Source organism: Amblyraja radiata, chromosome 22 (genome assembly GCF_010909765.2).
Source record: "Amblyraja radiata isolate CabotCenter1 chromosome 22, sAmbRad1.1.pri, whole genome shotgun sequence".
In the NCBI taxonomy this organism is placed as follows: Eukaryota; Metazoa; Chordata; class Chondrichthyes; order Rajiformes; family Rajidae; genus Amblyraja; species Amblyraja radiata.
The window spans coordinates 12,545,425-12,572,488 of NC_045977.1; the positions used below are offsets into that span (position 1 = coordinate 12,545,425).

At 41.6% G+C, this 27,064-nt stretch overlaps 1 protein-coding gene across 3 annotated transcripts in view; it reads left to right on the forward strand.

The window, feature by feature from the left end:
- Positions 1-294: 294 nt before the first annotated feature.
- The window catches only part of grin2a (glutamate ionotropic receptor NMDA type subunit 2A), a 266,902-nt gene continuing 240,132 nt past the window's right edge, over positions 295-27,064 (forward strand). The window contains exons 1-3 of one of the 3 annotated variants that reach the window (XM_033040431.1): positions 295-829; positions 963-1,421; positions 2,576-2,992. In XM_033040431.1, the coding sequence (XP_032896322.1) occupies positions 1,401-1,421; positions 2,576-2,992 (438 nt within the window). In that variant the 5' untranslated portion in view covers positions 295-829; positions 963-1,400. The remainder of the gene's footprint in view (positions 830-962; positions 1,422-2,575; positions 2,993-27,064) is intronic. The other 2 variants (XM_033040432.1, XM_033040433.1) reach the window with 2 other exon arrangements.

Genomic DNA, 27,064 nt, shown 5'->3' on the forward strand with positions numbered 1-27,064 from the left:
TAGGAACTCAGTGGGTCAGGCAGCATCTGGGGTGAATGGACAGGCGGCGCTTCGGGTCGGGGCCCGTCTTCAAAGCCTGAGCTTGTTCTGATACATCACAAAATGGGTTACTTCTAAGCTTTGGGCAACTGGTTTTCAAGGCAAGAGGTGTGAGAGGCATCACAGCGGAAAGGAGAACTGAGCGCTCCACGTCGATCTGAAACATTGGCGGGTTGACTCCTTATCTCGATCCTATCTCCTGTATTTTAGCCACTTCATCTTTTCGGGAATGTAATTGAAATGATCCGTTGTAACTGATACGAACTATTTGGCGTAACATTCCATTTTTAGTAAATAGGTCTTTGAACACACAGATACACATGGACAGTCTCTTTGGCACGCACGCACACAGTTGTAATTCACATTGTCTCCATAAGGATGTGTCGTTGACCGGTTCCTCAAACGGAGAGCCCAGGAATCTACGGTATTGCAGTCTCGACTGAGACAGACTGAAGGATTTCGACAGAAGCTCCCGAGAACGGCAGCGTGAAATGCAGGAGTTCAGCTAGTTTGGTTGCAATTTTTGCTAGCATTTTTCAAGACTGATTCTCCAAGATAGCTCTGTCGAGTTTGCCGCCTCCAATGGGAGACCTCTGCGCGTTCACATTTCCACAATGAAAGAGAATAGTCTGGCGGCACATTTCAGGAGAATGCTGCATAGATGCATTAGCAGGCGCGCTGGTCCCAGGAACAATTATTGGCGTGGTTGCGGTGGTTTTCAGTACAAATGGGTTTCCTTGCGACCTCATTTTTGAGTTTCCGAGCTGCAGCTATGTGGAAGAATGATGCTGTAAGTACGCCTGCCGCTTTTCTCGTGCGTTTGTGCAAACACTCTGATTGCAATTGTTATACTTTGCTGTGCTCAGCTCTTACTCCGAAACGCCGCACGACACGTTCATATGATTTCATTTTCTACGTTGCAGGTCTTTGTTTGCACAAAATGTCATCTGCTGGGTCTAAGTCTCGCTATATTGAAACTGAGGTCCATTTGTCCTGTATAGAAATCAGCTCCTGTTTCCTCGTTTCTACCAACGCGTGCACTGCTAATTATATTTAAGCCTACAAACGGTATCGGGAATTTACGTTATTGCTTTGATGAGACTTAAAGCAAAAAAGAAGTGGTGGAAAACATGCAGCACGTTTATCTTCTCTTAATCGGGCTCACTGCATTTTATGCCCATTGTAGACCAACTTTGCATACTTTCATACTTCGTTAGTTCCTGGTGCAAGAACAGCTGCCGAACACAAAGGGAATACATTGGATCTTAAAGCGGCCATCTGTGAGGATGCAACGGCCCGCAAAATAACCCTAGGTGTTGCGAGCCAAGATATGAAAACCTTTCCAACATGCCAGCGAGCAAATGCATTTCGTGATGTCCAAGGTATGTCACATCTATTGTGTCACACACATCATCATGCTTAAAACTGCCCATGCCGACTACAACTGTAGGGGGCACTAGAGCTTCTCATCTCAAACTACTAACGCAGCCCGTGTGAAAGAATTTATCTTTAGAATAAACTTCATCCCAATTTATTTCATGTTGTTATCGGCCGATCGCCTATCAACATGAATGTCTTTTGTGCCTTACCCATGCGTGTCGAGAAAATTTAAAGCTTGCAAAAATATATATAATTGCTTATCCGCTCGCTATTAAAATATCCAAAACACGCTTTCTATGTTAAAATTTAAGGTTCGGCGTTTCGAAAGATTATTGATTTAAAAAAAAATCAATGGCACCTGTTTGTTTTAAAATGGCACGAAGGAGAACAGATCCTCCACTGATTCATCCGTTCATTATGTTGGATAAAACACCCACTTGGGCGAATGATTTATTCCGTGACTTCAGTGACTAAAATAGCTCCTCGAGACGTCGTTTAAGTTGATCTACCGTCCCTACCACTGCAAACCCTTCCGGCATGGGGCAACGGTTGCACATTTAACTACCCATCAGCCGCTCCCCTCCGTTAATTGAAATGTCTGTGCGTTTCTTAAATTGCCCTCAGACCATGTGGTGCAACGTGTCCAGTAACCGGTGTCCCAAATATGTTGCATCGAATGTCAGATTGGAGGTGACAAGTTAGTGAGCTATGCCGCCGCATAGTGTCATGCAGCAATAAAAAGCAAGCATGACTGACGCTGGGAAAGGATGCGATTTAAAAAAAAATGTGTTACGGAACGTGACCCCAGTTGATTTATCACCACCAGTTCCAAATTATTCGCGGGGTGTCGTAAAGCCTTCCTATATTCTTATAAAAAACCTGTCCTGAATAATCAGTAGTATGTAAATTAGGTCAGATGCCTTTTTTTGGTCTTCATGACGAGGGAGAAAAAATCTCCCAGAATATGCGGAGACTGCGGTTTCCTTTGTCCTTATTTGGAGAATAGATGCACTTTTCCACTTTGATGTCCCGTTGATGCTTATTAAATCTAAAAAGGGGGGGGGGGGAGGGGGGGAGAGAGTGGAAGAAGATAAGGTGGGTTTTTTTTCTATTCCCGGTGCAATTTGCAGATTTTTGGTCATCTTCACCTTTGCAGGGGATGGAGCTTCCGAAAATGGGACGCCTCGGATTTCTTGCAGTGGTGGTTCTCGATCTGCTTATATTCCACGTGGATCTAATCGGAGGGCAGCAGGGTAACCCGACCCTAAACATCGCCATCATTATGGGCAGAAGCCCCGACAGCACGGGATTTAAGGATGTGTGGATCAAGGAAGATGCCCCCGACTTTCCCAATGATGTCAACGTGGTGAATGTGGCGGTGAACCAGACCGACCCGAAGAGTATCATCACCCACGTGTGCGATTTGATGTCGGGCACCAAGATCCACGGGATTGTGTTTGGCGATGACACCGACCAGGAGGCTATCGCTCAGATTTTGGATTTTATTTCCTCTCAGACTTATATCCCCATCCTGGGAATTCACGGTGGCTCATCCATGATCATGGCAGATAAAGTAAGTGCATTGGAACTGTTTGTTATCGCGTTCTTTTTACAGGAGTATTCGTCCCTTTCTAGTCAATTGAAAACTTCCTTCTAGACTTGGAAGTGTGTACTGATCTCGCTGGCGTATGCGGACAAGTAAGGTAATAGCACCATCTCTGTGTCAAATACCCACAGAATCATCCCAGCCACTGTAAAGTAGGGGGTTGATAACGGAGCCGATCTTTATTTTGCCTGGCACACGTTTCCCTTTGCTCTGACTAACATTGGCTTGCATGAGGGATGGATATTTGCTGAAAATCACTCAAAGATCAAGGTGCAATGCTGGTTTCTAAGCGTTCAACAATGCATTCCCCCAACACGCTCCGGTCGTTCGAAAGTTTGAGAGCATTCGGTTTGAACAGGCAGCACGCAGCTTTGACTTCGCCATGTGTTCTGATACTTTAATGTGCCAACCTCTGTATTGTGCCCGTTCTAACGCAGCCAGGAGGACGGCGAGGGTGTTGATGTGGTTCTACGAGTGAGGGGGCGCAGTGGAGTTACATTTCACTGAATTCATTCATGCACTCACTCCAATGAGTCAGGCTTGGATTTGCAAGCGAATCAACTCAAATCCACAGTAGTTGCCGAAAGTTATTTTAAGAAAGCAATCTAAATACATTGCGCAAGACAATAACTAAGGATTAGCAGCAACGATTTTTGAAAAAAATAAAATAAAAGTGGATTGTTGAGGTGAAGTAATCTTATTTGGAGCGCCAGTCAATTAGCATTTATCTAAATGGTTCCGGCCTAAATGCATTGTTGGTTGAACTCGCAAATTTAACAACATTTAACTCTGAAGTTACTGTGTCAACAAGGAGCAGAAAATCAAAAATAATAATAGAATAGTGGCGGAAATTTAAATCCATTTGGACCTTCGCCATGCATATTTTGGAGACTCTAATTTCAGTTTAGGTAAACTTTCTCTTGAATTAGCCACGCTTCCTTGGGAAAGCTTTCTAAAGAATTGCATAACGAAATGTAGGATACACGTGAAAGCTACAAGAGTGCAGGAAACATGTTCCCGATGTTTGGGGGGGAAGGGGACAGACCTGAGGTCACAGTTTAAGAATAAGGAGTAAGCCATTTAGAACGGAGATGAAGAAACACTTTTTCACACAGAAGGGCGAGCCTGTGGAATTCTCTGCCTCAGAAGACGGTGGAGGCCGGTTCTCTGGATGCTTTCAAGAGAGAGCTAGATAGGGCTCTTAAAGATAGCGGAGTCAGGGGATATGGGGAGAAGGCAGGAACGGGGTACTGATTGTGGATGATCAGCCATGATCACATTGGATGACGGTGCTGGCTCGAAGGGCGGAATGGCCTACTCCTGCACCTATTGTCTATTGTCTATTGTAAAGCATAATTCTGAACAGGTGATACACTCTGTGTTAACTTCAGCCTGAAAATATGGATAAATGGAAACAGACAATTGTGATGCATCTGTCCAGCCCCGGAATCAAAATCCTGGGATATATAGTAAATTTAGTTATTTCTCCAAGTTGATTAACTCACAATATATATATAATATATATATACTCAATTTGGCCGAACATGGAGCAAACATTGAATTATTCCATGATTATAATCTGCATTGTGATTGAGGTATATATTAAAATGATTTTGGCATCAGGTGTGAGAATAATGACAAGCTGGAAATTCTAATATATTTATAAAGTATAGATTACAATAAAGGAATAATTTAACTGAATGTTTCTTTACGACACTCATATCCTATATTCTTCAAAGTTTGTCTATTGGAAATAAATTGTTTTTCTAACATTAAATGTATATACAGTAACAGGTAAAGCATGCGGGTTTCAAAAACATGTGAATAGAAAAAATAATTTTAGAAGGAGCAAATGATTTCAATAAACTCATCATGAAAAAGGGGGTAAGAACACGATAAAACATTAAATTGTTATTCATAACCCAGAGAAGTCACTGAAAGTGATAATGTAGAGGATATTTATGCGACATCAAGAGTATGAATGGAAATGACTGCTGAAGGATAGAAGCGATGGAGTTCTCCAGTGAAAGAAAAGGGGAACAGTTAATTATTTTTAAGGAATGTTCAGGGAAAAGGATATTAATTCAATATCTAATTATGAAAGTACAATTAATATTCTGCATAGCTTTGGTTTTCAAACTGCATGTACATCCCTACGGGCTGTGTAGTAAAGCTTGAATAGAGGGAAAAATTATAAAACGGAATAGATTTTGTTCAGAATTCATGATCAGATTGGAGACTTGGGGACAGAAGCAAATCTCTCTGAAGTGGGGTGCATTAAAGAATGGCTGGAATATCTGTTTTATCTGGCAGGTTAAGTGAACAAAAGCAATCATTTCTGGATCAGAAACTATACGCCATGAGTTGCTGAAGACAAAGGGTGCAACCATCTGTATGGGTGATCGGTTTAATGGGTGTTAAACACTTCTTGTAAACATTGAAAGTGTTAAGATGAATTGAAGTTTTAAAACAAACTTAGAAAAATGCAGGTTAATCGGTTCATTTGTGGATGGAGGAGGAGGGGGTAACAAAGTAAACTACACTATGGGATGTATTGCAGGCATGACAAAATAAGTACTTCTTAATGAGAAACAACCACAAATAATTTAGGGACTGCAAGTGTTGTATTAGGGATGAATCTGGGGGTCCTGTATGACACATAAATGGTTATTTTACAGGCACAGTAAGTCACAAGGGCGTAAATGGATTGTTAGTTTTCATTGCAAAGGGTATGAAGTTTAAAGTAGGGAGTTTTGATGCAAACTTACACGGGCACTGGTGAGATCATAACTGAAGTACTATGTAAAGTCTTGGTCTCCATCTTAGTCATAGTGACATAGAGCATGGAAACATACCTTTCAGCCAGCAAATCCATGCTGACCATCAATCACCCATTTACATCAATCTCATTTTATTCTTTCTGTAGTCCCATCAACTTCCCTTGGACTTTATCACTCATCTGCTCAATAACCTAACAACCAGCACATCTTTGGAGCATGGAAGGACACCTGGGTACATGAAAGCCATATGATTACATGGAAAACATGCAAACTCCACACAAACAACATTGGAGGTCATTGCAATTGGTGAGACAGTAGCTCTGCCAGCTGCATCACTGTACTGCCCTAAAGGATCTTAAGGACTGGTACACTAACTCTGGGACTGTGCACCAAGCATACTGCTAGGGTAAAGTTGTTCGCATTTGAAGAAAGATGGAATAGATTATTTTTTTTACTCATTAGAGTTGAGAAGGTAAATAGGTGATCTTAAGAAAGCATACATAATTTTTGAAGGGGATTAGATGGTTTAAAGATGTTTTCCAGAGTGGGTGTTATCTAGGACAACATTTAAAGATAGCAAATTGCCTATTTGTGGGTGAGGCTGAGGAGGAGCTGCTCACTCAGAGGGCCATTAAGCTCCGAGAGAGCGAGGAGTGGAGTCATTCAATATATAAGATTGATACATTTGAATTGCAGTGGAATCAATTCGCATGCAGGAACATGGCGTTGAGGCTCAAACTGGATCAGCCGTGATCTCTAAAAACCAATCCTGAAGGATTTAAAAATGTTTTTACTGCTTGCCAATATTTGAATTCTCTCAAAACATTTTGGACCATGTGGGTTTTGGAATCAGTTATGATACAGCTCAATCCAAGATGTCTACATTGAGATTCAATGTGAATGACTACTAATCACACTACAATCATCTAGGGACTAGGATTTTAATGCAGAATCTGAGACCAAAAACTGGGTTCAAAATGCAGGAACCAGAATGTTTACATGAGGAGGTTAACATCCAACTTAGGCTGTGGAAGATGTCAAATGGACCACCAGAGGATTCATGTCTGAACTCTGTTGCTGAATGTTGCATGTCTGAATTCATGCTGTTTCCCATCCATGTCAACAAACCAGATCCCAAACCAGATCCCTGTAAGCTTGTTGAATTAATAGGAAGTCCCAAAGTAGGGACTAGAACAGCTACTAATTAAATTTTAAAGTTAACAGTTAAAGTATAATTTGGCCGATGAATGATAAAATTTTGTCTTCTGGCTCTGGAGGGAGACACAATTTTGATATACAATCAAAATGATTAGAATTGGCACAGGAAATATTGAAAATCATTGGATGGATGTCACATTTAATGCAGAGACAACATGGGGAATTGATTAAACTAAGTAAGCAAAACGAAAAACTGCATAGTCATGGCAGTGAAAGTTAATAATTATGCAAAATATATCAGACATTCTAAGTACCATGATTAAAAAAATGAAAAGAAAGATATTGGAAATCCGAAGTAAAAAAAAGAGTATTGTGGAAATACTCAGAAAGTTAGACAAATGAAACAAGGTTAGAAAGTTAAACATATATGAACAGAGTTAATGTTTCAGGTCAATGATTTATCATAGAGGATCTGGTAAAAGATCATTAATCAGTAATATTAACTGTCTCGGTCTCTGTCTCTCCATCTCTACTCTGACTGTTTCTCTCTCTCTCTCAATCTCCCTCTGCCTTTCTCCCCCCCTTTTCTTTCTCGCTCTCTCTATCTCACCCTCTCTCTTTCTCACTCTCTCTCTCCATCTGTCTCCCTCTTTCTTCTTTCTCTTTCTCTCTTCCCACTGACTCCCTCTCATTCTTTTTCTCTCACTCCCGCTATCTTTCTCTCTCTCCCTTTCCCTCCCTCTCATTTCCCAGAATTTTCTGTCTTTATTTTATGAAGTATTCAGCCAGGTTTACCTGGATATACACGCAACAGATAGTAAGGGAAGAAGAGTGATCTGAAGCACATAGTGGATGAGAAATGGTTAGAAATGTATAAACATTTTAGGATGAAAAAAACATCCAGTGTAACTCCTTGATCTTGATTTTTGCCATACCCCACCACCCCCATCCCCCATTGCAATTAAATGCCAACACACGAATGTGCTTTCTTTGGCTCCCTTCCGATATGGTTGAAACATATTTTATGAACTATTGTGTTCAGTCAACCTCTTCAGTGAATTTGCTGGGAAGAACCTCACAGGCTCTAGTACATTCGCAATATAGAAATTACTAGTAATCCCAGATATGATATGAATTCTGTATAAGACTCCCAACGTATGATATGACAAGAAGGATATTTGCACTATATTTTCTTGTGGTATAAGAAAAGTGATATTTTCTTATATCAATAACTACCCAATCCAGAACAAAATAGTTCATTGACATGAGACATCCACTGAGATCCACCCAGTTAATTTAATTGTTGCATTCATCTATAACTGCACCATGTTGTTTACACTGATTCCCCCCCCCTATTAAAGATATTGTTGCCTTACTTTATTTACCATTGGTAACTCAACTTACAAACTTGGTCTTTGGGTTACCTTTCAGTTCTTTTTTGAGAGATTGCTATGTTTGCAGAGGCTATCATATGGTGGTGTAAAGGGCCTGTCCCACTGTACGAGGTAATTCAAGAGTTCTCCCGAGTTTTCCTCTGATTCGAACTCTGAGAATGTCCGTTGCGGGTCCTTAGGCGTTCGTGGATGTCTCGTAGCGGCTCGTACGAGTAACGGTAGGTACTCGGGAAATCCGGCAAACTCGTGACGGTTTTTCAACACTGTGAAAATTATCCACAAGTAAAATAAATACTCGTGATGAAAAAAATGGTTACTTTTTACTCGTACGAGCCGCTACGAGACATCCACGAACTCCTACGGACCCGCTACGGACATTCTCCGAGTTCGAATCAGGGGAAAACTCAGGAGAACTCTTGAATTACCTCGTACACTGGGACAGGCCCTTTACATTCCTGATGTGGTGTCTTGAGCTTTGGATAATCAATACAGTCAGATCTGTTCTTGTACTTTTGCTTTCAGTCGTGTTGGTTGTGCAATGCGCCGAGAGTTTAGCACTCACAGTATTTTATGGTATTTACAGGACACCAACAGATTCATATCTGTTATTATACTCCAAACACAAGTCACCTGCAGTCCTTCTCCATCAAGATATCTTTCATTCCTCCCTCATGTATTTATCCAGCTTCCCCTTATGCATCTGTGAGAGCTACTTCAAGAACTTATATTGGTAGTGGTGTTCATTTTCTAAATATCCGATACGACAATCCCTTTATCTGATCTCTAATGTAAAGATTTTCTCCATCTGTCACTTGGGAACATACATTCAATGGGAGGATATTGAGTTGTTGAAGAATAAGGGGACATGGAGCGTATGTCCACGAGGGTTGCAAAATGGGTTAATAAGGTGATTGTAGGAGCAAAATGGAAAGGCCATGCGGAGTTGGTGTTTAAGGTAATGGGCGATTTATTAAGACTGGTCATTGCAAAAGCTGACCTCCTGGTGCGCACCAGTATTAATAAATCGCCCATTACTTCAACCACCAATTCCACGTGGCTTTTCCATTGTGTTCCTACAGTGATTATGAAGTGAGAAGGCAAAGAATATCAGAGTGAGGAGATTGAGCCTGAGTAATATGTGCAGTTTTGGTCACCACATCAAGACAGGGATATGATTGCACTAGAAAGAGTGTAAAAAAGATTGGAATGATTTGGGTATTAGGAAGGATTGAGTATGCTGGACCAGCTGCCTGAGGGGCTATGGATCAAGTGCTGGAAGGTGGAATTTGGGTGATACCTATTTGACAGGCAGAGGCAGAATAAACCAAGCCTCCTTCTGCATATGTTGTCTCTAATTCAAACCTTTGCGTAAACTTAAAAGCTTCTTCTGTCAGTCACATCATCCCTCATCCACCCCTTTTCTGGAGAAAAAGGTAATCCCTGGAAGTTCAGCCTTTCTTCGTAGTAAATAATTTTTCACCCCGTACCATTCATATGAATCTTTTGCCTGTGGTTAATGGATAAGCAAATGGAGGAGTAATCCAAAGAAAATGAGTTCAGATTCCATCTTGATAATTTGAGAATTTGACTGCAGATTTTCATGATTTTTAAATAATTATGAACTGTTTCTCTGTTTTCAATCTAATAATCAAGTAAAGGAATAAGTTTAGTTGAATTTAGTTTAGAGATACAATGTGGAAACAGAGCCTTCGGCTCACCGAGTTCTCGCTGACCAGCGATCCCCGTGCACTAACTCTATCCTATACACTAGGGACAATTTACAATCTTTACTGAAGTCAATTAACCTACAAACCTGTACATCTTTGTAATGTGGGAGGAAACCAGACCACCCAGAGAAAAACCCACACGGTCACAGGGAAAACGTACAAACACTGTACAGACAGTACCCGTAGTCAGGGTCAAACCCGGGTCTCTGGCGCTGTAAGGCAGCAACTCTACCGCTACGCCACCGAGCTGCACAGAATTGCTTTTTCCTTTACATGTATTAAGATACAACGTCTAATTAGTTTTTACCTAATTGTCTTTGGTACTGTGAATCTTTACATTAATTTAAAATCAGGTTATATTGTCAATTAAGTTTCTGCAAGAAGTAGGCTTGATCACAAGAAAGATACATGATTTGTATTTGCATGATCCACGAAGAAGTCAGTTAGTTTGATAATTTTACTCACACCGGCAGGATGTTTCAAACACGAGCAATATCCCAAGATTCACATTCTACAACATCCACATCATCTATCTTTATTTATTCATTCACAGGATGTGGGTGTCATTCGCAAGGAGAGAATTTAATATTCATAACTAATTAGCCTGAAACTAAATCTCTTGTTAGGCTGCTTCAGAGGGCAGATAAGAGTCAAATGCATTGTTTAGTGTCAAGTATATGCTGGTCAGAGTCAAGTCTTCCTTCCCGAAAATACTTTGGTGGACCAATTATATTTTGCGCCGACAATCACAATTAGGCTGTTGACTAACTTTATCCCCAACTCTGCTGCTAACAATTAGGTTGCTAACAACCTTTATCCTCAATTTAATGCTGAACACAAGGATTACCAATATATTTGCTTAATTTGTACTAAAAAAATACATGGATTTAATAAGGAGCATAAAATAGAACATCGCAGGAATAAGCCCTTAAATCCACAATGTCTGCTGATCGTGATGCCAATTTTAACTGCACATCTGCCTACACATGGCCTATATCCCTCCATTCTCTGCCTGTTCATGTGTCTCTCTAAATTAGGGTTAAATTAGCTAAATGTTACATGTTCTTATATGTTCGTATCTATCGTATCTGTTTCTACCACTTTCCTTGCTAGGAACTCATCACCTTTTATCTACAAAATTTGCCATGAAACTTTTTCCTCTCACCTTAGATCGATACCTTCTGGTATATGCTATTTCTACCCTGGAAAATAAAGAAGTTAGACACAAAAAGCTGGAGTAACTCAGTGGGTCAGGCAGCATCTGGAGAAAAGGAATAGGTGACATTTTGGGTCGAGACGCTTCTTCATAAAGACCCTGATTATCAATTCTGTTACTCAAAATTTTATATTCTTCTATCGTTGTTCTCAGCCTCCAGAAGAAAGAATCCATTTTATTCCAACCTCTCCTTATAGCTAATTCTCTCCAATACATGCACCATTCTACTAAACCTCTAATGCACCCTCTCAAAAGCCTTCACAAGCTTCCTGTAATGCGACAACTAGAATTACACACCATATTCCAAACATGGCCGAACCAAAATGTTATATAACTGCATCATGATAGCTGCAACATTGTTGTATTCAAGACCTTGGCCGATGAATGCAAACAGCCATGTGGCATCTTTACCATCCTCTCTTCCTGTGTGGCACTTTCAGGGAACCATACACTTGCACCCAAAGATCCCTCTGTATATCATTTCTTTATTGACATTTTTTTTCAGTAAATCTTGCAACTTTTATTTTTATTTTTTAGACATTATTAAATTTTCCCATCTCTCTCGGGTAGTCATTGCCTTGTTACTCCTATTACCTAGTTTTTCTCCTCTCCTCTAAACTGCAGATTCCACCTTTATCTTTCCAAACTGACTAGTGACAAGGGAGACAAAGAATTGAGGACATAAATTTGAACATATTAAGAATTAGGAAGAATTACCCATTATTTGCATTGATCAAAATAGTTCATAAGATTGGTCAAGGCAGAAAAATGTAACATTTAATCCCAGAGTACAAGCAATTCTGCTCATTTCTGTTAATGCATCTATTAATTATTTGTGGTATGTGAACTGGCTGCATTTCAGCCCATAACGTATCTCTGGAAAACAGCTATAACATGTTCAGTCTGGAATACTGGGGCGAAACATACTGTAGATGATCCTTCCACGTAATATTGTGAGTTTATGCTGTATGATGCTGGACAACACTCAGATATGAGATTTTCTTAACATTATTATCTGACAACACCAACACAATCATTGACTGTCAACACCAATGTGATGGTTTTAAAATTGTGGTTATTCGCACAGAGTTTATCACCTTTCCCCCCTGCCAAACCACCATTAATAAAATTCCAAGCTACTGGATTCATACTGCAAAATAAAATGGCACACTATCTAGAAATATTATTATAAATCATATTGAAAGGAATTGTGAAGCAATCTTTGTTCCTGCAGTTTTTATGATCTGACTGAGACTGGGAAATTCAATCCTCTAATGTAGGTTGAGAATGTAATATTTCATGTTGTTGTCAGACTAAATATGAAGTCATTTATTTCAATCAAAATAAACTACCTCAGGATCTGCTTTGTTATAACATGAAATCACCCCAGTAGAATACAGTAATTCCTGGCACCTCCTGGCACCTCAGATTCATTCTGTGTGCACATGTTTATGCATGGATATGGTGCAGAGTGTTTGAAGATATAACAATAAGTGGCCATTCAGTGGACAAGACTGTAATCTTAAAAAATATAAAAGATAAAAGAGTACATTAATGAAATATAAACGACTAAATTAATTTACAACAACAAAACTACTTTGACTAGGAAACTAATTACAGACGTGGATGAACAGAGTTTGGAGGGACACAAAAATGCTGGGGAAACTCAGCAGGTGCAGCAGCATCTATGGAGCGAAGGAAATAGGCAACGTTTCGGGCCGAAACCCTTCTTCAGACTGATCAGACTCTATTTTACTTCGGAGTCACGTGAGTGACTACGTGAAGAAGCCCGCCAGGACGCATGCGTGTCATATCGCTTTCATGCTTGCGAAACGACAGGCGGGGTGGAGCGTTCCCCAGCAGCGGTAAGTTTGAAACCGCGACCTGCAGGTAAGTGATTTACTCTGCGGTAGTTTTTGTCCCCGCGCTGTTTTTACACAAGGGGGGAAGCTAGACAAAATAGTGTCCAAAAGTGCTGCGAGTGAAGCTGGCTGGGGAGGACCGCGAAGTTGCGGGAGCCAGCAGCAGCTGAAGGCACAAGCCCCGTAAGGGATCAGCTGTGCCGACATTTGGTCCCGCGCCGGCCAGAACACCACGGCCGGGCGGGAGTCTATTCAGATGGGGCCGTCGACTTTTGACAAGTCGAAAACGGCAGGAGGCGGGGCGGAACGACGTTCCCCCGTAGCGACAATTTAAACCCAGGACCTGCAGGTAAGAGCTGCGGTCTTTTTGTGTTTTCCCATGCTGATTACAGGTGGAGAAACCAACGGGCTGCGACAATGCTGGTGGGCCAGCAGCGGCCAGCGGCACTTGCATCACCTATAATGGGATCAGCTGTGCCCGATGTCGCCTCCGCACCGGCCAGATCCACTCCGCGGCTGGGCGGTAAGGCGAGACAAAAAACAAACAAGGTCGTGGACTCAGAGGAGTCCGACTTTGAACAACCACGGGCGGCCAGCGACCGTGAGCGCTGGAGCTGGATGGAGCGGTGTGTGGAGCATTTGCTCCAACGTGACAAACTCCGGGAGATGGAGTCGGGTCACAGTGGGCCCTATGATAAACCCACAGCAGTACCTCTTGAAGGGCTGCACAGTGCTTATACCTCATCAGAGGGGAGCACTGCGGGTCAGTTCTGGGCTGACCTGGAACAGGGGTCCGCAGAAGAAAAGACAAGTGTGCAAGGGGTGCAGGAACGAAAGAACCTACTGGACATGGTGTCCAATTTCATACAGCCAGACCAGACTGGTAAAAATCTGGAGCCAAAGCTAGCTGCCAGTATCGACTATATGTCTCTAAACCAGTTACAAGAACAGGCTGTACTGGACAACACATCAAGACACCTAGCACCCCTACGCACCCACCAGCAGAACAAGAATGACTGGTGAAAGCTCGAAGGCCCAGTACTCAAAACATGAGTCTTTTTTAGGCCATGGCCCAGGCCGGCCTTCTTGGAAGATGCGCGGACCTCCAACGCCAACCAAACCACAAATCCAGACACCAGCGCAACAACAGCAGCGAAGAACTTACAAAAAGAAGTAAACCTGCCACTGGTAACTATGGAGGTAGGTGGGTCTGGTTCCCTACAAAATACAGGGAGCATGGAGGTTGGTGGGAGATTACACTCTTTTCTGAATGCATGTAGCATGTTAACAACCGATACTTACATCTTAAGCAGTATCCAGGGATATACAATAGAGTTTATACACAAGTACAGCCCTCCAGTTCAACATATACCGAACCGAATGTTCGTGCTTTCTGATAAAGAAAAATCAGAAGCGCAAGCTGAACTGGAGCGGCTTTACATAAAAGGTGTAATTGAGCAAACTCAACACGAAAAATTAGAATTCGTGTCCAATATATTTACCAAAAATAAAAAAGATGGTGGTTGTCGCATCATCATAGATCTGACAAAATTGAATACATTCGTACAATATATTCACTTCAAAATGGAAACCTTTGTTACTGCTAAACAATTAATTTCCAAAGGTTACTTCATGGCCAGCATCGATTTAAAAGATGCTTACTATTCAGTGCCTATACGAGGTGACCACAGATGTTACTTAAAATTCAACTGGATGGGACAACACTGGCAGTATAAAGCACTGCCAAATGGCTTATCATCAGCCCCCAGGCTGTTCACAAAATTTTTGAAACCAGCCCTAGCGTTTCTACGGAAACGAAAACACATGGTCATGGCATATTTAGATGACATACTCATTGTGGGCAAAACTTTGGAATTGACCAAACAAACCGTAACAGCCACAAAACAGTTATTTGAAAAACTGGGACTTATTATCCATCCAGTTAAATCTAAACTAACGCCTTCCACTACTATGGACTATTTGGGGTTCACCATTGACTCAGTTCACATGTCGGTGACTCTGCCTAAGGGAAAGGCTAGAGATTTAATAGAGGCTTGCAATAACCTCATTGACATCAGCAAACCATCCATCAGATTGGTAGCAAAAGTAATTGGCAAAATGGTGGCTGCCTTTCCAGCCAAACAATTTGGACCTCTACATTACCAAAACTTACAGAGAGCAAAAATACAAGCACTCAAAATCAATGCAGGTCACGTTGACAGACCTATGAAACTACCAATCAAAGCTAAAATGGAACTAAAATGGTGGATAGATAACATCTGGCTTTGTTCCAATCTAATCATTGTCAGTAACCCTTCCATGGTACTACAAACTGATGCCAGTGCACTTGGGTGGGGAGCCACCAATACCATCACCAGCTGTGGAGGTAGATGGACTGCTCAGGAGGCATCATTATTACTCACACTGGGCATAAACTACCTGGGAATGTTGGGTGCATCCCATGGTCTAAAGTCATATTGTACTGGGTCATATCACCAGCATGTTAGACTACAGATAGACAATACCACCGTGGTAGCATACATTAACCCCATGGGTGGAAACAAATCGACATCATGTGACAATCTGGCTAATACAATTTGGCAATGGTGTATCCAGAGAGATATTTGGATATCAGCCACTTACCTACCAGGAAGACTAAATTTAGTGGCAGACACCAGGTCACGCAAATTTAATGAAAACACCGAATGGATGTTGAATAAAAAAGTATTTGCTGATATTACAGCAAGATATGGAACACCAGATATCGATCTATTCGCATCCAGACTTAACCACCAGTTAGCAAATTATGTTTCATGGGAACCAGACCCTGGGGCAGCGGCGACAGATGCATTTTCGCTGCATTGGGGGAAATTGTTTATTTACGCATTCCCTCCTTTCTGCCTCATCAGTCGGGTATTAAGGAAAATACAACAAGACTCTGCGTCTGGTATTTTGGTAGTACCCGTTGGCCTACTCAACCATGGTTCCCAGTGATACTGAACATGGTATTAGAACCATGTATCACCATCCCACATAGACCAGATTTATTGCTACATCCCGTAACAAGGGATAGCCGCCCATGCCATAACCATTTGAACTTATTAATTTGTAGATTTAAAAACACCTCTACTATAACTGGGACTGACGGACCGAACAGTGAACATGAACTCGGCGGCCCAAAGACAGTCAACCAAAAAACAGTATCTGGTCTATATCAGGAAGTGGACGATGCACTGCCATAAAAACAACATAACCTACAGAGACATGAACATCCCGTCTGTTCTGGAATATCTGGCAGGCCTCCACTATGATGAGGGGCGCAGTTACAGTGCCATCAACTGCGCCAGAAGTGCCCTATCGACTTACCTATGGCAGGGGACAGAGCGTTACTCTGTTGGGACTCACCCACTAGTAACAAAACTTATGAGGGGAATTTTTAATACTAATCCCCCAAGAACCAGGTACTCCCAAATATGGGATGTAAGTATTGTCCTGAAGATACTCAGGAATTGGTCTCCAGCAACAGCTCTGTCCCTACACAGACTGACATTAAAAACAGTCATGCTAATGGCATTGGTCACGGCACAGAGGGTACAGTCACTGTATAAACTAAGACTGGACAACATGACTTCCTCAACTGAAAATATTACGTTTCATATCTATGAATTAGTAAAGCAGAACAGACAGGGATCAGCAGGCCTCAATATACAATTTAGGTCATACCCAACAGATGACTGTCTCTGTATAGTAAGACATTTGTCGTTATACATGGAGAAAATGAAAATCATAAGAGGCAATGAGAAGGCACTTCTGGTCAGCCACTAGCAACCACACAAAAGAGTGACGGTCCAGACCATCTCAAGATGGCTGAAACAGGTGCTAACACAGGCTGGGGTGGATACTAATATTTTAAAATCTCATTCCACCAGGGCTGCAGCTACATCGGCAGCAATACAGTTGGATGTACCAATGGACCAAATCTTCAAGGCAGCAGGATGGTCAGGGGGAAAAAACATTCCAACTATTTTACAATAAACCAGTAATGAAACCTGGAACGTTTGCAGAAACAATTTTATGTTCTGTAAATTAATTTAAACCCATAAAAAGGGGTTATAATTTTGTGTTAATAAATTTTATGATTTCAATGTCGAATTCATGTCCAAATTATGTTAACACAATTCCTCCTACAGTCATCAAGGCAGACGTGATGCATGGACTCGTTTCCATGGCATGAAATCACAGAGCTTTAAAATCTTCATGTAGTCACTCACGTGACTCCGAAGTAAAATAGTAAGATTAAACGAGAACTTACCAGTTTGAAGTTTGATCTGTATTTTATGAGGAGTTACGATGAGGGATTACGTGCCCTCCGCTCCCACCCTTGATCATATACTCAACTGGTATCTCTTCTCTGATCTTACTATGTTTAGTCATTACAGTTATCTGTGATTTCACACCGCTGCTTTGAAGAATGACATGCATGCGTCCTGGCGGGCTTCTTCACGTAATCCCTCATCGTAACTCCTCATAAAATACAGATCAAACTTCAAACTGGTAAGTTCTCATTTAATCTTACTATTAAATCTCGTACTCGTAGCTGGGTTGTTGATTAATTTCTACTGGAAGCATTTGGTGCTTTCTACAGTTATTTATAATGATTAAAGTTCATAAGGAGAGGTGTGACAAATACCAACTGACCGTTGATTTCAAGTCGGCAGCGCAGACCTCATGGGTAGGTGTTTCCTCTGAAGGATGGCATGTTTAGGAGGATGAGCAGAGAAGGACAAGCTGTTCAAGGAGAAAGAGGAGACGGGGAAATGAAGGATTACCAGTCAACACCAAAGTCAGCCAGAGACTATACACAGCACAAGAGTATCGATCTTGGTTATATATTAAATTCCAGGAGTGGCCCTTTAACATGAACTTCTCTGATGCAAAAATAAAATTTCAAAAAGTAAGAACAGCCTTCATTAAATGCGGCACTGTTTTAATTACAGATTTAATTTTAGATCAATAGCTTTGAATTTTATGCAACATTGATTAAAGGTAACATTGAAATTACATCAGCCTTCTTGCTGAAGATTGCAAAAGCATGTGAATGATGAGAACCCATTCTGTGAAACCGATGATTTCTTAAAAGGTGAAGTAACTGTTATTTTTATTCACCTGTTTGAAATAATACTTTTGTTTCAGAGAAGACTGGCACATGTCTGAAAAAATGTACTGAAGATGTTATATGTTGTCATCTGGTAAATTGCACTTTTTGAACAAAATTGTTTTATTTTATTTATGGAACTCACTTTAGCTTCATAGTTGACAGATTCTTAGTCTTACAAAGAGGCGTAATGGCTGAATGTATGTGAAGTTGGTGCAGTACTTTCAAATTTAGAGTAATGATGAGAGAACATTTGTAAATGCGACTAAGAATGGACAGGCATTAACGATTGAAAGGCAAAGAGAGGCACATCTGTATTTTCATCTCCGGAATAATAACCAGGAAAGAGTGGATCAGCGTTTAGGACATGATTCTCCTATTTTTTATTGTCTGTTGGTTAGGCATAGAGAAAAAAAATACGAGAAAATATGGAAAAACGAGAAAATATACACTATTTTCTCGTTTTTCCATATTTTCTCGTATTTTTTTTCGAGCGAGAATTAAATTCATATTCCAGAGAGATGCTGTTATCATCAGAAATAAAATAGATTGCCTTTTACTGTACATTGTTGAAAGGCATGAAATATATCAGGAGACTCAAAAGAAGACTAAAGGCTCTAGATCTTGGCAGAAAAAGGAGTGCAGCAGAGGAGAGTTTTTGTTGTTGTTCCATCATTGATGTAGAGGCAGCACAGTGGCGCAGTGGTAGAGTTGCTGCCTTTATTAAAGACAACTTTAAAACACACCACAAAGATCAGGCAAGGTAATCAAGACTTTAAGTGTCAAATACAGTGATCTAGTAGATTTCTCACTGAATAAAGATTTATCTGCTTCTTATATACCAAATTTCCCTTTGATGCACATGGTGTCCCTTTGATTTCCCTTTCCCAAAGGCACGAGCCTTTTCCTCTTCACATGGTCCTACAACAATCATAGATCAAGCACCGAGCGGCAGATAGAAATCACACCCAGCGGCAGGCAGACAGATGACCCGTTACCCTATAGATCTCAATTTTTTGTAACAGCCATTTGTTCTTTCACACCTTACAGCGCCAGAGACTCAAGTTTGATCCTGACTGTGGGTGCTGTGTGTACAAAGTTTGTATGTTCACCCTGTGACCATGTGAGTTTTCTCCGGCTGCTCCAGTTTCCTTCCACATTCCAAAGACATGCAGGTTTGTAGGTTAATTAGCATCTGTACATTTTCCCTAGTGTGTAAGGAAAGAAGTAGTGCATTGGTGATAGTTGGTCGGTGTGGACTCAGTGGACCAAAAGGCCTGTTTCCATGTTGTATTGCTAAACTAAACAAAAGAAATTCAAACCAAGTTGAATGACCACCATTACAAACTGAATTCCAGATCCTCAATGAATAAGAAGTCATCAGAAGTGGGATAAACTAAAATAAGTAGGACACTTTATCCCATATCTCCATAAAACATACCATAAATGATCGTTTTGGGCAGTGTGGCCTTTGTCAGAAGCCTTGAAGAGGAGGTCTAGGTAGCTTTTTTAACCTGGAAAGAAACAAACAGTACTGCAGAGTGGTAGACAGTAAAACCTCACCAGTGCTTCTATCTGGTTTTACTCCTAGGCAGCCAAGGATTCCATTTAATATTCTTTAAGCATGGAAGCATAATCCATCCACGTTTGTAGTGGTCGTGTTCAGGTGGATAGAGATGAAAATGGTATTGGATGAATTGAGCCACATAGACATAATCCTGATGCTCCTGTCTGAGTCTGATGGGAAGCTCTGGCTAACCAAAGCACTGTCCATAAATCAAGTTAGCTGACCAAGCAGTCCAAATCTAAAGTAATAGTTTTGGAATCACTGTTGGCGTACTTTCAGCATGAATGAGCAGCAGAAAGATGAAAATTACCCCATACCGTTGCTGATGATCGAACAAAATATTAAATGTTGCTGTAATTAGTTTATTAGAAACAGTCTCAATTGAGAACATTTTGTGATTCAAAGAGACGGCACTGGTCAGTCCTGACAGTGAATAGTTGATTGTGCCTTCAGTCCATTTACTCCGCCAATAGCTTATTTAAAGAGAATAGGAAAACTACAGAAACTTCTAGTAAAAGAAGGGGAATTTTCCACAGAAGGCAATGAGTGGAAGGTAGATATGATCGACACAAGGCTATCAGGGATGTCAAGAGAGAACACCAGAACAAGCTGGAGGCTCAATTCAATCGAGTGGACGCCAGCAAAGTGGCAGAATACTTTCATGGGGTACTTTCATACCCCCCCCCCCCCATCACGCCCCACCCCTTATTCTTAAACTGTGGTCCCTGGTTATGGACTCCCCCAACATCAGGAACATGTTTCCTACCTCTAGCGTGTCCAATCCCTTAATAATCTTGTATGTTTCAATAAGATCCCCTCTCAGCCTTCTAAATTCCAGTGTATGCAAGCCCAGTCATTCCATTCTTTCAACATATGACAGTCCCGCCATCCCAGGAATTAACCTCGTGAGCCTACAGTGCACTCCCTCAATAGCAAGAATGTCCTTCCTCAAATTTTGAGACAAAAACTGCACACAATACTCCAGGTGTGGTCTCACTAGTGACCTGGACAAATGCAGAAGGACCTCTTTGCTACTATACTCAACTCCTCTTATGAAGGCTAACATGCCATTAGCTGTCTTCACTGCCTGCTGTACCTACATCCTTACTTTCAGTGACTGATGAACAAGGACAACCAGATCTTGTTGTACTTCCCCTTTTCCTGACTTGACACCATGCAGATAATAATCTGGCTTTCTGTTCTTGCCACCAAAGTGGATAACCTCACATTTATCTACATTAAACTGCATTTGCCATGCATCTGCCCACTCACCCAACCTGTCCAAGTCACCCTGAATCCTCATAGTATGCTCCTCACAGTTCACACTGCCACCCAGCTTGGCATCATCTGCAAATTTGCTAATGTTACTTTTAATACCTTCATCTAAATCATTAATGTATATTGTAAATATCTGCGGTCCCAGCACCGAGCCTTGCGGTACCCCACTAGTCACCACCTGTCATTCTGAAAGGGACCTGTTAATCCTGATCTTTGTTTCCTGTAGGCCAACCAATTTTCTATCCATGTTGGTACCCTACCCCCAATACCATGTGCCCTAATTTTCCCCACTAATCTGGGACCTTATCAAATGCTTTCTTAAAGTCCAGGTACACTACATTCATGGGCTCTTCCTTGTCCATTTTCCCAGTTACATCCTCGAAATATTCCAGAAAATTAATCAAGCATGATTTCCCCTTCGTAAATCAATGCTGACTCGGACCGATCCTGTTACTCTAGCCCAATGTGCCGCTATTTCATCTTTTATAAATGACTCCAGCACCTTCCTGACCACCGATGTCAGGCTAACAGGTGTATAATTCCCTGTTTTCTCTCTCCCTCCTTTCTTCATAAGTGGGATAACATTAGCTACCCTCCAATCCACAGGAACTGATCCTGAATCTATAGAACATTGGAAAATGATCACCAATGCGTCCACGATTTCTGGAACCACTTCCTTAAATACCCTGGGATGCAGACCATCAGACCCTGGAGATTTATCAGCCTTCAGTCACATCAGTCTACCCTACACCATTTCCTGCCTAATGTGAATTTCCTTCAGTTCCTCCGTCACCCTACTTCCTCTGGCCACTTGTTTGTGTCTTCTCAGTGAAGACAGATCCAACATACCTGTTCGACTCATCTGCCATTTCCTTGTTCCCCATATAAAAAATTAAATTCACATGTTTCCATGTTCAAGGGACCCACATTTGTCTTAACTAATTTTTTTCTCTTCACATACCTTCACATACCTAAAGAAGCCTTTACTATCCTCCTTTACTAACCTCGCTGTAGGTCCTGTCCAGGAAATTCTTGTATTCCCGGATGGCCCTGAGGTCATCCAGCTGCTTCTCCAGTTCCCCGACAGGTTCATTCAGGAGCTGCACCTGGACACAATGTCTGCAGGTGTAGTTTCCAGAAGCTCCAGCGGTGTCCCTGACTTCCCACATCCTGCAGGAAACACACTGCACCAACTTGCTGCCATTTCTTCAGAGGACAAAAATCACAAATTTCGATCCAGTGTAGCCTCCTTGCCTCAGCCTCCTCGCTGAAGACTCTCAAGCCAAAGACTCTCAAGCCAAAGACTCATGCTTTACTCACCAAGTCACTTCACCTCAACAAGGCCACTCCTCTACAGCAGCACTTAGCTGGTGTAAAGATGGTCGTCAAGGTTCAAGTTCCAAGGCATCCGTATCATCAGCAAACTAACCTGATCCCTTCACATTGATACGGTGGTCAAGGAAGCCAATCAGCTTATTTACTTTCTTAGACATCTAAGAGGATTCGGCATGACCATGAGGATTCTCTCAAACTTCCACAGATGCACTATGGAACGTATTATGAGGCGACACACCTCAATTTGGTATGCACACCTGAACCTGCAAGGAGTGACGGCTGCAGCCCAGTCCATCACAGATCCATCACTTCCTTCCAACCCATCTTCACAGTACATTCATCACGAAGGCTGGAATTATCGTCAAGGATGCCTGCCACCCTGGTCATTCACTTTTAGCTTTTCTACCTGCTGGGAGAAGACACATGAGCTTGAAAGCTTGGAAATCCTGATGTAAGAGCAGATTCTACCCCACTGCTATCAGACCCGTGAAATAGTCACCTTTTCCATATTCATTTCTTGGAGGTGCTGCTATATAGTCTTTCACTTTAGTTAGTTTTAGTTTAGTTTAGCTTAGATATGCAGAGCATGAACAGGCCCTTCAGCCCACCAAGTCCGCACTGACCAGCGATCACCCATACACTAGCACTACCCTACACACTGGGGACTATTTACATTTTTTTCCAAAGCCAATTAACCTACAAACCTGTACGTCTTTAGAATGTGGGAGTAAACCGGAGCACCCGGAGAAAACCCACGGGGTCACAAACTCCATACAGACACCACCCGGAGTCAGGATCGACCCCGGGGTCTCTGGCACTGTAAGGCAGCAACTCTACCGCTGCGTCTCTGTGCTGCATTTAACTCTGCATCATTCGGTTATTCCAAAATTGTACTTTATAATTTTTTGTTGTACTACTTCAGAACACATTACAACCTCGTACCATTCTACTGCTTTGCACTTCTCAATGTATTTATTGTTATATTTGTAATTACTGTGTAGATGTATAGTGTTTATCTACTCTATAAACTGCGCATGAACAAGGAAGTTTACTGCACACTTATATGAAGCTGCCAGTCGATGATGCAGCAGGGGATTTAAATGCTACTCTTTTCTATTTAAATTTTCTCCTGTCATCCTGCCTGCCTTCCCATTCTTGAAATGCTGTTGAGTGGAGTGCTATAAAGATGGGAATGGATAATAATTGACTCATTTTAAAGTAATGTCTGAAAATCACATAGACGCACAAGCAGTAAGAATCTTTCATTTTGTCCGCAGTCGTCCACTGTAATATCTGCAGGAAATAAAATCCAAGTATAATTCTAGCTGAACTGTAGTGTAAATGATTAATGTTCACACTTTAATCTTATCCTTCACCAAGCAATCACAGAAAATAACAAGGGGTATCAAAAGTCTGAATCAGGAAGTGTTCTCTTCAATTGCCATGGTAGTAATAATATGACATTCCATGGATTATGCATACTGACAGGTGGCAACACTGGTTCAGTATGATTCAGTTGTTAGATTTAATAGGTTAGGGAGCTTTTGTGGCCCACGATTCATAAATATTATTAAAATGTTTATATAAATATAAACCTTATTTGAGCAGGCAGGTTCGCTGGTGCTACACGGTGGGTTGAAACTAGGCTGGCAGGGGTGGTAGGATCCTATGTTATGCAGGACCAAGGCAAATGATAGGCTGGAAGGCAGTATGGATGGTGATGAAAGAAAATTTAGTGGACAGAATAGGCAGGAGAAAGGCAGAGGAGCGAGGAAGGAGAGTTGGTTTGAATTGCGCTTATTTTAATGCAAGAGCCCTAATGGGTAAGGCAGATGAACTCAGTGTGCGGATAAGTACATGCGACTGGGACATTGTAGCCATTACAGAAACCTGGTTAACAGAGGAACAGGACTGGCAGATTAATGTTCCAGGGTACAGTTTCTTCAGGAGAGGTAGAGGTGGGGGGGTGAGAGAGGAGGAAGTGTTACTTTATTAATTAAGGAGGGTGGCACGGTAGTGGTCTGAAATAAAAGTATAATCCTAGCTGAACAGCAGTAAATGATTAATGTTCACACTTTAATCAAATCCTTCACCATGCAATCACAGAAAATAACAAGGGGTACAGTGAGAAACTGAGGATAAAAATTCAGAAGTTGGGAGGTCATGTTACAGTTGTGCAAGACATTGGCGAGGCTACATTTAGAGCATTGTGTTTCACTTTGTTCACCCGGTTATAGGAAAGATTTTTTAAAGATAAAAAGTCGCATAAAAGATTAATGAGGATGTTGCCAGAACCCAAGGGCCTGAGCTACAGGGAGAGGTCGAGTACGCTAGGACTTTATTCTTTGGAATGGAGGAGGATGAGGGGTGATCTTATAGATGTGTACAAGATCATGAGAGAAATAGATGATTGTTTTACCCAGAGTAGGGAAATTGAGAACTGGAGAACATAGGTTTAAGGTGAGTGAGGAAAGATTAGGAACCCGAGGGGCAACCTTTTCACATAGAGAGTGGTAGGTGTATGGAACAAACTGCCGGAGGAAGTTGTTGAGGCAGGTACAATCACAACATTTAAAAAAACATTTAGACATGGGTAGGATAGGTTTTGAGGAAAAATGGTCAAACACAGACAATAAGGGCCTGTTTCCACACTGTATGGCTCTTTGATTCTATTTGGCTGCAACCTTAAGAGCTGCACTCCGAGCTTCATTAACTTAGTTTCTAGGCACCTGGAATCACTTATGTTATTGTGTCAACATGGAGGCTTCACTCTGTCCTTGTCCAAAGCCATGATCCAAATTCAAGGAAAGGCTGGTCATTGGCAGGTTGGTGTGCACTGCAGACACTGCCAGTTAATTTATTCCTGCATCAACAGTTGAGGTTCAAAATGTAACCACTCATTTCCCATGATATCCACCCAAGTTCCTCTACAAAAACATAAGTTGTGTAGTAGGCTTCAAAGGGGATTTTGATATCTCTACTGGTGTGAGGTCCTTTGAACTATTTCAAGAACATAGAGGCAACATTTTTGTAGGTGGACTTAAATATACCCACCAAACCAAACACACATTTGACTTACAAAGTTGTCGTTGAAGACCTGCCTGAGGACTGGCTCAGAAGATGCAGAACAGATTGCTTCTGAGAACAACTATGTCAAAATTCTGCAAATAGCACTTCCCGTGATTGTGAGACGTCTTCCTTTACATTTATTCACCCTTCATGCAATCACTCAATTCACCCTAATGTGCGTAGTTAGTTGGCAAGGAGCAGAGGTTTGAATCATAGCAATGCCTCCACTATGTCATTGTCACTTCATAATTAAAATGTTGGAATTTAGACCCCAGTAGCAATGCTAGGGGGGTATAAATCAGCCCCTCACCTTCTCACCAACAATTGTAATGTCTTCCCTCGCCTTTCTTGATATGAATGAATCTGGACGAATCTGGCCAAGACTAGCAATTTTGGAGAAATACAGCCATAAAAATGTGTTTAAAAATCCTCTGCAAAACTCTTTGACAAAGATCAAGGCATTTAAAAACGTTTTACTTTGCAATGAATCCATATCTTTTTTTTGTTTTTACGATCTCAATGTAGCTGGCAAGGCTAGCATTTATTACCTATCCCTAATTAGATAGGCAGAGGTTCACTGGCATCTTTTCCAACCTCATCTATTGCACCGTGTGCTCCCAATGTGGCCTTCTCTGCAAAGTGAGACCAAACGTTTTGCTGAACACTTGGCCTTTGTCCTTGTTGGCTTGTTGGAGCTCCCGGTTGGTAACTATTTTAATTCCCCTTCCCATTCCCATTTCCACACCAACTTTGCTGTCCTTGGCTGTCCACAGAGAGATTGAGGCCACACACTAACTGGAGGAACAGCACCACATGTTTCATTTGGGTAGCCTACAACCCCATGGCATGAACATTAAATTCTCCAATTCATGACTCAAGAGTGTTTCATTGTCCTATGCAGGAAGTTCTTATTTGCTGCAGCTTAACTGGCATATTAATGCAACACAAGAAATAAACATACAATAATCAGTAATACAATAATTTATCAGCACCAGTAGGTGACCAGGCCATAAAAGTAAACCTCCAACTGTGACCATCCTTCTCATTCCTCCCAACATGTTCACACCTTATTCCCACCATCCCAGTCACCTTATTCCTTTCTTCTCCTCCTTCCTCTCATCTCCCACCCCTCCCTACTCCCGAGTCCCTCCCATTTCCCTTTAACCTTTCCCGTCCCCTTCCCCCCTTCCTATTCTACCCACATTCCTGCCTCTGGCTTTACATTTCACTTTTCCTCTGTCTTCCTCATCTGATCTCCATTTCACTTTTAGTCTTTCTCACTATTTCCGTTCATCTGCCAATGACCCCCTCCTCATCGGTATTCTCCTAGGCAGGATTGAGACATCGTCTGTCCATTTCCCTTTGCAGATGCTGCCTAACCTGCTGAATTTCTCCAGCACTGTTTTTTTTTGCTCAAGACTCCAACATCTGCAGTCTGTTTGTAGGTAATTTTCAGAAATGAAAAAATGCCTGATGCATTACACATGTGCACCTGCTA